We start from the raw sequence: 11,240 nt of genomic DNA, 5'->3' as shown, positions 1-11,240 counted from the left end.
CTGGGGCTTACCTTTTTTTAAATATATAAATAGTACAGCCGCACGGCTGTACTTTTAAAAAAGAAAATTTAATCCCATTTATAAAACATTTACTTTTTTTCTTTTTTGATCTACTTCTTTTTTTTTTAATTTAGATCACAGAGCCCACAAGAGCCCCAAGGCCCAAGGCCCATCTTTGATTTATTAAATATATATATATATATATTAATTAACCATTGACCTGAAGGCCATACCCACAGACCACTTAATTAGGCCACTTGCATAGCCAATACGAAATATTCTATTTCGAAGAGTAAGTTTTATAAAGACCTCCAAAGAACTCTAGTATTCTAATGTGGGAACTCAAACATGTTTGCAATACCTCTCAAAACCAACAAAACTAAATTACGTTACTGCTCGCATTATTTGTCGTGGATAATTGTTGTTCTACAAAATCGCCATCTTGCATTTTTGTTACAAGCAGGTAGAATGAAAAACCTGAATTTCTCACCCAAATTTCCTCAATTCTCAAGAAACAGGACCACTTGGTCGTGGTATAATTACTAAAACTTATGATTTTCCTTCTTCCTTTCATGGCAGAATACGAAGAGCTCTCATCTGATTAGTCCCGAGCCTTATGTCGATTCTATCCTGGCAGAATACAAAGAGCATTAAGGGTAATATTGACGTTTCATATTGACTAGATTTCAGATACGCTGTACATCCAACGGTCCAAAACTCATCCCAATAGCCAAAGGCCCATTCGACCGTTGGATCTGATTGACAGAGAGAGAGAGGGAGTTGGGATCGACGGCGAAGTGACGAGAAAAAGGCTTTGGCTTTCTCGGCCCTCACTTCTATCAAGCTCTTGATCGATGGCGAATTTACTGTGAGCCTTTCAATTCTCTGTTTACTTTTCCCCTTTTTCGATTTTTGGGTTAGATGGATCTTATGGGATAGAATTTAGAAAAAAAGTAAAGATTTGGAAACATCAAGCAGTTGCAATGAAAGAATGAAAATTTAATCTTCTAGCAAAATACAACAAAGTTGAAATTTGAGGCAGTTGAAAGCACAAATCTTTCAATAATGAAATAAACCATCATAGGAAAATATTCAATTTCTTTATGAAATAATTATATTGTTGGGTTGGGAAAGAAAATAAATCAAGGGTGTAGGGTATTTAGTAAATGTATAATTGCATTTGCCAATGTGTATACAAATTTTGTCTGGTTATGAATTAGTGGAATTGTAAGGTATATATGGACTTGTTGGAGTTCATAATTGATATTTTAATCTGTCATTGTAGTTTGGGGGGAGTTTCAGTTGGGAGAGCTATTGCTGGGGAATTTGGGGAAGGAATGATGCATCCCGTTGACCCCGTAAAGGCACGTATTCAGAGCCGAGCTATTCTTTGTGAAAGTCAAGTATGATCACAGAGTAAAGATGTGATAGATGTAACATTCACGGCTAATGGGTAAAACTCAAGTTTTGGGTTTGTAATCATATGGATGGAATTAAACTTTATACAAGTTCTGTGTTAGAAAGTAAATTTTCAAGTATTAGATATGGCATTTTATTTTCTTGCCAAAGTCTTTCCATAACTTAGCTATGAAGCCTGGTATCCACATGTATGGTGCTGCCTCCTCCTCTCTTCTCTCTAAATTTCATTATGATTGGGATCAGCCAATTGACAGTGTTGAAGACTGTTGGCCTCTTTAGGTCAACTGGTGTGTGTCATCCACATAGTTTGTTTAATAAATCTGCATTTCTTAAGAAAGAAAAAGACAATAGCTTAATTCATTGAAAATCCCGGAGGCTGTTGCCTGCCCAACCCCCATCCATATATGCACCCGCACACAACACTGACAGAAAGACACATGTCAGGGATGCATATTCACTCATATGAATTATAGCCATAATGTTCTTATGAATTGTGAATTGTGAATTGTGAATTTATTTATTACTTTTCATTTGACAGATGGTGGTCCACACACTCACAAGGGATGTAACTTACTAGCTTCTTCTGTTCTCATGGTATGTTTTGTTTTTTTTTTTTTTTGAGGACCTTTCCTATTGAGAGGGGCAATAGCATACTAAACTCACACACACTACACGGATGCTAGGACTCGAACCCAGGACCTTGCCTGAGGGAGTAAATACTCCGTACCACTACACTAGTGATAGTTTGTGTGTCACACCTTTTTGTTTTGGCCTTTACAACATCATTTGGGAAAATAGGATTGCAACTCCTATTAGACAAAATTTATTCAAATAGGATTGCGATTTCTTAACTTTCATTCCCTCGCACTAGATTGTTTTATTTTGTCTGGGAAAGGAAAACTCAAACAGACCATCTTTTGATCATGGGTGAATCATAGGCAGTTGGGCTTTTGGCCTGTAAATGATTTAGTTGTCATTATTCTGTTGCTCTTTTCATAAGAAGCTCTGGTTCTTATTTCTAGTAGTTTTGTTTCAAAATTATGATTTCCATCTGCACCATGCAGGTTATTATGAAGGCTTAAACATTTGACACCATGGGAAGAAAAATCTACATGCAATCCAAGTGCATATCTCACCACTGCCTCCTTGGGATGTGACTAGAACAAAATTTCAAAGTACAGGATCAGCCTTGAGGTATCAGTTCTGTTTTATGGTTATACAATATTTACTATTCAATAATTAATTTCCTTTGATTTTTCTTCTGGTTTTTTAATTTAATTATTGTATAGTAAATATCAGCATATTCATGAAGAAATACCATGGCACCATAATTTTTTGTTTAGTAAGTTTCATATTATAAAACAAAATTAATAATATTGTTGAAAATGGCTACTAAATATGGCATGTGCAAATAACATTTCCATAATGGTGGAATATACTCACCTTCATAGGAGTGCAAGAATACAACCACAACTTTTGCTAAGAATCTAAAATGGATTAAAAATAACAAGAAAAAAGCTAAAAAATTTTGAAGATTGGGATCCATGTAGAACTAGCTTACAGCAAAGCAAGAAATTAGACATGATAGCAAGGCTCAATAGCGTTTAGGCTCTACATTTTGTAGGTTATTAAGACCAACAACAAACCTAATAAGAAGGCTCATATGGAAAGCACCTAGCCTTTTCTTAATAGAACTTGATTCACTAAATTGTCTAAGTTTGCGTATGAAGAACCATCAGGACTGATGGCCTTCTCTGCTAGTTTCTTCCATTCCATAGCCTTAGTTCTCATTTTCTTACCCTTCTCTCCCTCCACTAACTCTTTAATGAGCTTCTCTACTTGGTCTCTCTTGGCATCATTATTGATCTCCAAGCCAATGCCCCATTCATTGCAAGTATAGACACAATTTATTCGCTGTTCGGCAAAGAATGGCCAACAGAGCATAGGAACTCCTGCAGAAAGACTCTCAATGGTTGAGTTCCAACCACTGTGTGTTAAGAATCCTCCAATTGATGGGTGGCTAAGGACTTGCTCTTGTGGGCACCAGCTTGCTACCAAACCTCTTCCCTTAGTTTCAGCTACAAACTCAGGTGGCAAAATGGCCGATTCACCAACTAACAGATCAGGTCTAACTACCCAGAAGAAGGGAAGCTTGCTATTTGCAAGTCCCCAACAAAACTCAATAAGATCTTCTGACTTTATGACCACTATGCTGCCAAAGTTGACATAAACAACCGAGTTTGGTAGCTTAGCATTGAGCCATTGGAACCATTCAGTTTCTTCTTTCCATAGACTATATCCCATGGACTTCAAAGGGTGTTGTGGTATCTGATTGAGAAGTAACTGGAGAGGGCCAATGGTATAAACAGGTGGAGGCATTGATGAGAGAGCATGCAAAACATCTGCCTCCAACTCATCAAAAGTATGAAGAACAACTGCTGAAGCTTTATCAACTCTGTCCATTGCTTCCAAGGTTAATTTAAACAAGATGTCATTGGGGTTTGTAGTTTGAAAGTAATTTGGGAGATCCTTTAAACGAATAGCTTTCGTTCCGGGAACCCAATCTATGACCTGGTCCAAAAAGCCATTTGTTAAATAGCTCTCCTCTGCAACACCCAAGTCAAGAAAAATTTTATCACCATTTAAAAAAAAAAAACAAGAAGAAATTAAGCAAAAAGTTGCTCAACTGCTTCAATATTATGAATACTTCTTTCACCTTTGAGTGGCGCAAGTCCTTTCTCTACCAAAGTGGGATATTGCTTAAAGCCCATGAATCCAATTGCAGCAATAGTAAAGAACAGTGCGACAGGGATTCCAAGTTCTTCAGCAGCTGTGATGCTGAAAGTCATGAAACCATCTGAAACAATGCAAGTCACTGGAGGATTACTAATATTTTTAGAAGTTGCCATGTCATTGAGTTTTAAAAGGAGGTTACGAAATACTGCCAAGAAATTTTTTCTGATGGAATCGCAAAGCAAATAGGCGTTTTGGCCGGCATCCTCATCTGAAGCTGGAAGACCATCTGGAATGGTTTCGAATTGAAAATCAGGCAAGCCATCGAGGGAGTTAGGTCCAAGAGATTTAAGAAAGCGGCGGTGGTTGAATTGTGTGTTAACAAAGGTTATATGAAAACCTCTATGGTGTAGGAGCTTTGCTAATTTCAGCATTGCCTTTATATGGCTTTGAATTGGAAAGGGAATGCATACAGCATGAGGCTTATTGCCTTGTACTTCTATAGAGCTCATCTTAGATTGTGTGTACAGTCAGTGTATGCACATATGAACAATATTTGCACTCACAACACAAATGCAGTAAAACTTTATATAAAAAACTTTATATAAACTTTCTAACAACATTTTCGTGCCATGTCTGACTTATGACAAGGGTTCCCGGCAGCCTAGAAAAACAAAATCAAGAACCACCAGGCTGAAAAATAATATATAAAAAAACCAAGAGATATATCATTGAATATATATTGTCACCATTATTTTTATTTTATGGACATGATATTTTACTTTAATCTAGTCTAAACTACGAGGAAGAGAATTCGAACTCGGATGCGGAATGGAGAGTACATCTGCTCTAGCCAACTTGACCAAGCCCATGTTTGCGATCACCATTATTTGTTAGAATTTTGTATACTATACAAACGTATACTAATCAATCACTAATAAGGCACTCAAAAGCAAGACAGAAAGCTACATGAATTTAAAAATGAAACGAGGGCCATACATGCAAACAACATTTCAGTCCTTATCAAACACCAGTTTAGGTCCAATCTCATGTCATATTCAATTCAAGAAAAACAGATCTTGCAAATCCGAAACTCAAGCAACCGAGAAAAAACAAGGCAACAAACCACTTGAGCACGACTCTTTTCCCTTATACTAAGCCATGCAAAGATAGAGGACCACCACCACCATTTTATAGTAATTTTGTTGTCACCATCCATTTTTTTTTCAATAGCGGCTAAAATATTTTTGTCAGAATCTTAGTTTTTGTCAGAATTTTCAGCTCATTGGGACAAATTTTTTAATTTTTTATTTGATTTTTTATGTTTGGTGTTAAGACAAAGTCAAGAACCACCAACTAACAAATAATATAGAACTTTCGGAAAAAAAAAAAATATATATATATATATATATATAAAAGAAAAAAAGGGCAAATGGCAGACAACCTAAAAGCACCAACAGATATCATTAAATGTATATGACGATCACCATTATTTGTTTGAATTATGTAAGGTACTTGTTTGTAACTATACAAACGTAATCAATCAAAATCTACAAAGAAAGCCACATGAATATATTGAAAAATGAAACGAGGGCATATAAATTTAGGTCCTATCTCATATTATATTCAAGAAAACAACTAATCTTGCAAAGCCAATCCAAAACTCAACCAATCAAGAAAAAACCACTTCAACACGAATCTTTTCTCTCTTACTAGCAATTGGATTTCGAGCTTCTGTATTTAGGGAGTGTATTCAATTGGAATTTTAAAAGACTATTTTGGGATAAATAAGTCTTGTGTTATTCAATTAAAACTTTTAAATGATCTAAACAAGTCTTGTGGTATTCCATTAAGACTATTAGGATAAAGAAAGTGGCCAAATCTAGTGGTATTCAATCAAGACTTTAAACAAGTAACAAAAAGTTTTATTGTATTCAAAAACTTGTTAATTTTGAAAGTTTTTTTTTAAAAAATGTGGAATTCCGTGAGATTTTTTAGTGGGAAGTAAAAATACCAAACCATATCTCAAATCCCACCCTAACCCATCAGATTTTTCGTGTGGGATTTTTATTTTCCTTTCTTCCTTCAAAACGTGTTGTTTGTTGCCAGTAATACCAATAACATGGAGTGGTGTTGCAAGCTAAACTTATGATTTTCCTTCTTCCTTTCATGAGAGCTCTCATCTGATCAGCCCCGAATTTCTTTTACTTTTTATTTGAAGGGTTACAACAGTGGAGGCAGATCACTTAAAGCTTGTGTTGATCTTCTCAATGAAGTAAGTTTTTCTCGTACTGGCCTGCCTTTGTTTATTAATTAATTATACTATAGCACTCCCTAAAACTTCAGTCAAATATGACTTAACCCCCCCAAAGTTAAAATGGCCCACTTAACCCCCTTGACCGTGGTTTTGTGTTCCACTCCCCCCTCCCCCCAAACCATTAATGCCATCCAAAAGACCGTAAAGAAAAGCTGACGTGGCAGGGGTATTATGGTAAAAGCACCCACGGTGACCAATTGCTGACCGTAGTCAGCATCCTACGTGGCATAGTGGACTCCATCGGAGTTGAAAATCCTAATCTAAGCGACTAAAGGGGGTGAAGCGGACCCCAGATTACAATCCTCTCTCTTCTTCTTCAATAATAGAGTTTCTAAACCCAAAAAAATTACTTCCCACCATTTGAAGGATTTAAGGTTCCCCAGAGAAAAATGTCTCCATCTTTCTTCGATTAAAGGGTGTGAAGATGAGGAAAGAACCTCCATGAGGAGAAGAGCTTGCCATTGCTGCATCTCATTGCTATTGTGGGAGGCTTGCTTGGTTGCAGACTTCTTGGACAGAGTCCAACCCACTTCGGAGATTCTCTGTGTCTCCAAAGTTAGAGGTAGGTTTTGGATTTGCTATTTTATCTAAAATTGGACAAAAAATTGTGAGAATGTGATGGAATTGTTGTTTGAATGCAGAGGGGGAAAAACGGTTGTGGGTTTTTTGTATGGGTTGATATTGAAATGCCTCACCGTGAGAGAGCTATGATGGCTTGGCTGCTGAGGACAAAGAGAGAAGTTGAAGATCATATTGGGCGTGCGAGAGCAAGAGGGAAGAAGTTATGGATTGCTCTGTTTATTTCTTAGGCCTTTGTGTTTATGGTTTGGTTTGGCAATGTTGTGTAATGTAAGTTAGGCAATTGGTATGTTTGAAAGTTAGGCAATGTGGTATGTGTGAAAGTTAGGTAATGTTGTGTAATGTACCTAGTTGAATGACAATTTAGGTAGATGAGAGTCTTATGTAATGGTTGTAGCATTTTGCAAATGTAATGGTTTCAAAGCCCTTTTGTAATGGTTAAGACTAAACATTTTTGTAAGCACCACTAATTCTTGAAACCTTTAAGAGCTTTTCAACTGCCATTGATTAATAACTTGTACATAAATTGTAAGACTTTCTAAGCACATGTTTAAACAATGGCAAGGCCAAAACAAAATACAAAAGACCTCATATGCACCTGTACACTGAATATGCACCTATTTAATCAATGACAATGCCAAATAGTTTGTATCCAAAAACAAAGTAGACAATAAAATACCAAACAGACAGTTTCTACCCAAAAACATATGTGTTCACCAAGACACAGCAAAACATCAAAACAGAGGAGAGATTTTCAATATCTCCATGGCTTAAACTTTGTCAAGGCTTTCTTAAACCTAAATTTCATTTGTGGGGAAACTTGTAAAGGCCGAGACGAATTTGGTTCTTGAGACTGGGAGGCTTGTTCAAACAGAGCAGCTTGCGATGCTTGTTCAAACTGAGAAGCTTGAGAGGCTTGTTCAAACTGAGATGCTTGAGATGGTTGTTCAAACTGAGATGCTTGATATGGTTGAGCTGGTTGGTGAGATGGTTGAGGAGCTTGGTTAGATTGAGAAGATGCTTGGTGATTTTTTTTTGCTTTTTTTTTTTAGCCTTTGATATGATCTGAAAATTGTGGCAGAGTTAGATTAACATGGCTGCTTTTGGATTAATATCTACAAATGAAGAGTTCCATAATGTTACTTAAATAAAAAAAACCCAACTTATTGGTTGTTTTTGCCTTTTGATTGTGTAGAAGATTATGCTTGTTTCTGCCTTGATTGTCTTGTAATTCTTCGAGTTGATGTGTTGCCTTGATGTGCTGTCTTCTTTTGCCTTTGTGATGGTACCTGGCTAGCAAACATCATTGGGAAATCCATATCAGAATGCCAAACATACAGAACTTTTAAAATCACATGCTTTGAATATACTTGGCTGCTACTCCCTGCTTAATTTACCCTTGGACATTTCCTCTTATTATGGCATGGTTGCTTGCATATGGAACACTTGATTTCCAAAGTATACCTTGGCAATTGTTTGTCTTTAGGATTAGAGCTTGGAGATGGTTCATTGGCTGAGCTAATCCTGGTTTTCTTTGGCCTCCCTTACTGCTTATGAAACTTAGATGGCAGCAAATATAGGAAATTTGTTTTAGCCCACAAGTCTTGGCGTGCCATTAGATTAACTATGGGCTTGTAAGCTTTCATGAAGGCCTCTTTTTTGTAATAATCATGGACATAGCTGATGTGATTGCCATTCAACTGCCCAATGGTAGCACAAGCATGCTTACATGAGATCCCAATTAGATTCTATTGCCTACATGAACAACTTATGTTTCTTAAATCAACTACCACCAGAGTGTCTCCAAAACACTTAACCCCATATTTGCTCTCCCAAGCAAGCTTTGGAATGCACCAGGCTGACTGCTTCTTAAGTTTCTCAAGAGTTGCAAAAATTATTGGCCCCACATCATGAGCCTATTTGTCTATAACTTCTCTTCTAGTTGCCATCAACAACATGATATAATACCTGATCATCTCAAGCATTGTTATAATAGGCTTGTCTCTAGCATCAAGGATAGACTTTTTGAATGCCTTATACATGTTATTCAAGAGAATGTCACACCTTGAGTGTGTTCTGAAGTGCGCTCTACACCACTGCATTGGATCAAGCCTTGACACCAATCAAAAGCTGGTCCTGACAAATCTTGGAGCTTTTTCATCTCTGCTTGAAACCAAGGTATAGTTGTACTTCTTGCAGCAGCCTCCATATGTTGTTTCAGAACTAATCCTCTATGGCCAGCAAGTATAAAATTGGCATGCAGATGTTTAAGGCAATGCCTATGCTAAGAGTTTGGGAACATGTCACCCCCTGCATCAATTAAGCCATTTTGTCTATCTGTAATGAACACATAACCATTGCTATTTTCAATGCCAAGATCAACAGCTAAGAGTTCCAAAAACCAAGTCCAAGTTTCATTCTGCCACTGCATAAGCTATTGGATTCATGCTGTTGTTAGGATCAACACCAACATCAGATAGTAATTGCGATGGTGTTGCCCTTTGATGTGACAAGCATCCAAACCAACAATTGGCCTCAAAGCATCAATAAATCCTTTCTTTGTAGCTGCCAAGCATATATAAATCCTTTCAAATATGGATTTGTCACCCTCCAAATTGGACTTAATCTTTACAGTAGTTCCCACATTTGTCTTTTTTAGCTCCTCAACATAATCCCAAAGAGTCTCAAACTGTTTTGGGTAAGTCCCCTCACTTACAGCAGTTGCCTTTTGCCTTGCTCTGTATAGCTGTGATCTTGAAGCTATGACACATAGATCTTCATTCACCATTTCCTTAAAAGCTCCTACATCCCAATTTATTATTCTAGACAGCTGTGTAACATATCTCTCTGCTAACCATGATGAATTAGAATGGACATTGTGTTCAAATATAGATTTGTCACCCTCCAAATTGGACTTAATTTTTACAATAGTTCCCACATTTGTCTTTTTTAGCTCCTCAACATAATCCCAAAGAGTCTCAAACTGTTTTGTGTAAGTCCCCTCACTTACAGCAGTTGCCTTTTGCCTTGCTCTGTATAGCTGTGATCTTGAAGCTATGACACATAGATCTTCATTCACCATTTCCTTAAAAGCTCTTACATCCCAATTTATTATTCTAGACAGCTGTGTAGCATATCTCTCTGCTAACCATGATGAGTTAGCATGGACATTGTGTTCAACAGTCCCACAAGTGTGCTCCTCTTCGTAACTCTTAATTTGAACCATGCTACTTCCATTTACAGCTGAGACATAAACAAACCATGGACATTTTCCATTCTTGATCCCATCACAAACTGCTCTAACATTATCTTTATCATTCTTGGAGAACTTAATCTTCATTATGTTGAGTACTGAATAGTTTTTCACTGCTTTCCTAAATACATAGACACTGGGAAATCTTATACCAAGCTTAAAGATTGGGTTATTCAAATATGTTTTAGGCCTAAAATCTTCAAACTTGGGCAGTTTCCTCTTCCTTTTTCTCATAGGCAAATCTACCTCATCACATGAGCTACTATCCAAGCTATTAACATCACTTATAGCCATATCATCTGATTTCTCTCCTTCATCTGCAGCTGGATCAATGTCTGGGGCATTGTGGTCAACATAGTTGTCAAATGCTTTATCATCCTTCTCCAGCAAGCATTGTTCATCTTCACTTTGCTCATAAGCAGTGTCATAAAATTCAGGGTCTTCATTGTCTTCACTCTCATTTTCAGCCCTTTTGTCATTCTCTCCCTCTTCATATATAGTCTCATCCTCCACATTTATACCATCCAGACAGTTTCTTCATCACTCTCCTCATCCACATTTATACCATCAGGAACAGTACCTTCATGCCCATCCTCAGCCACATTTGTACCCTCAGGAATAGTACCTTCATCACCCTCTTCCTCCATATGTATAGCCTCAGGAATAGTACCTTCATCACCCTCATCCTTATCATTAACAACAATGCCATCCTCCTCATCCTCCTCATACATACCCTTATAACCAGACTGTTCAAATTTAGCAGTTAGGTTTCTTGCAATAGGACCCCTCTCCCTCCAAACCACTATAGATTCATCCACATCAATAACAGTGGGGTGTTCCAAGTAAATGAAAATCACTCTTTGAAAGCTAGGAGGCACCAAATTACACCAATCAAGTAGTTGAGCATCACTATCTATACATACTTTTTTTTTTTTTTTT

General features: G+C 37.1%; 1 protein-coding gene and 1 long non-coding RNA gene across 3 annotated transcripts; one reads left to right on the top strand and one right to left on the bottom strand.

Moving 5' to 3' along the window:
• The first annotated feature begins 584 nt into the window (after positions 1–584).
• Positions 585–2,795, top strand: LOC117622137. Of its 2 annotated transcripts, XR_004584954.1 has the most exons (4): positions 585–868; positions 1,286–1,453; positions 1,958–2,013; positions 2,484–2,795. It is a non-coding gene; the product is annotated as an uncharacterized LOC117622137 (long non-coding RNA). The 2 variants fall into 2 exon arrangements; XR_004584953.1 differs by lacking the exon at positions 1,958–2,013 and having other exon boundaries at positions 1,286–1,403; positions 2,484–2,761.
• A 298-nt stretch (positions 2,796–3,093) lies between these two features.
• Positions 3,094–4,664, bottom strand: LOC117622136 (7-deoxyloganetin glucosyltransferase-like). Its single transcript, XM_034352698.1, has 2 exons — positions 4,136–4,664; positions 3,094–4,025 (listed from the first exon to the last, which is right to left on the bottom strand). The coding sequence occupies exons 1-2, from the start codon at positions 4,662–4,664 to the stop codon at positions 3,094–3,096; spliced, it is 1,461 nt and encodes a 486-aa protein (XP_034208589.1).
• Between the last annotated feature and the right edge of the window lie 6,576 nt (positions 4,665–11,240).

The sequence above is a fragment of the Prunus dulcis genome, chromosome 3 (genome assembly GCF_902201215.1).
Source record: "Prunus dulcis chromosome 3, ALMONDv2, whole genome shotgun sequence".
Taxonomy (NCBI): Eukaryota; Viridiplantae; Streptophyta; class Magnoliopsida; order Rosales; family Rosaceae; genus Prunus; species Prunus dulcis.
The sequence above is the reverse complement of the archived record's forward strand: the minus strand, read 5'-3'. Positions and strand labels throughout refer to the sequence as shown.

Excerpts from the sequence above, each read along its gene's own strand:
- LOC117622136 (XM_034352698.1), bottom strand. The coding sequence starts at position 4,664 with ATGAGCTCTATAGAAGTACAAGGCAATAAGCCTCATGCTGTATGCATT. Across the intron at positions 4,026-4,135 it reads AGGACTTGCGCCACTCAAAG|AGGAGAGCTATTTAACAAAT; the intron begins GTGAAAGAAGTA and ends TGGGTGTTGCAG.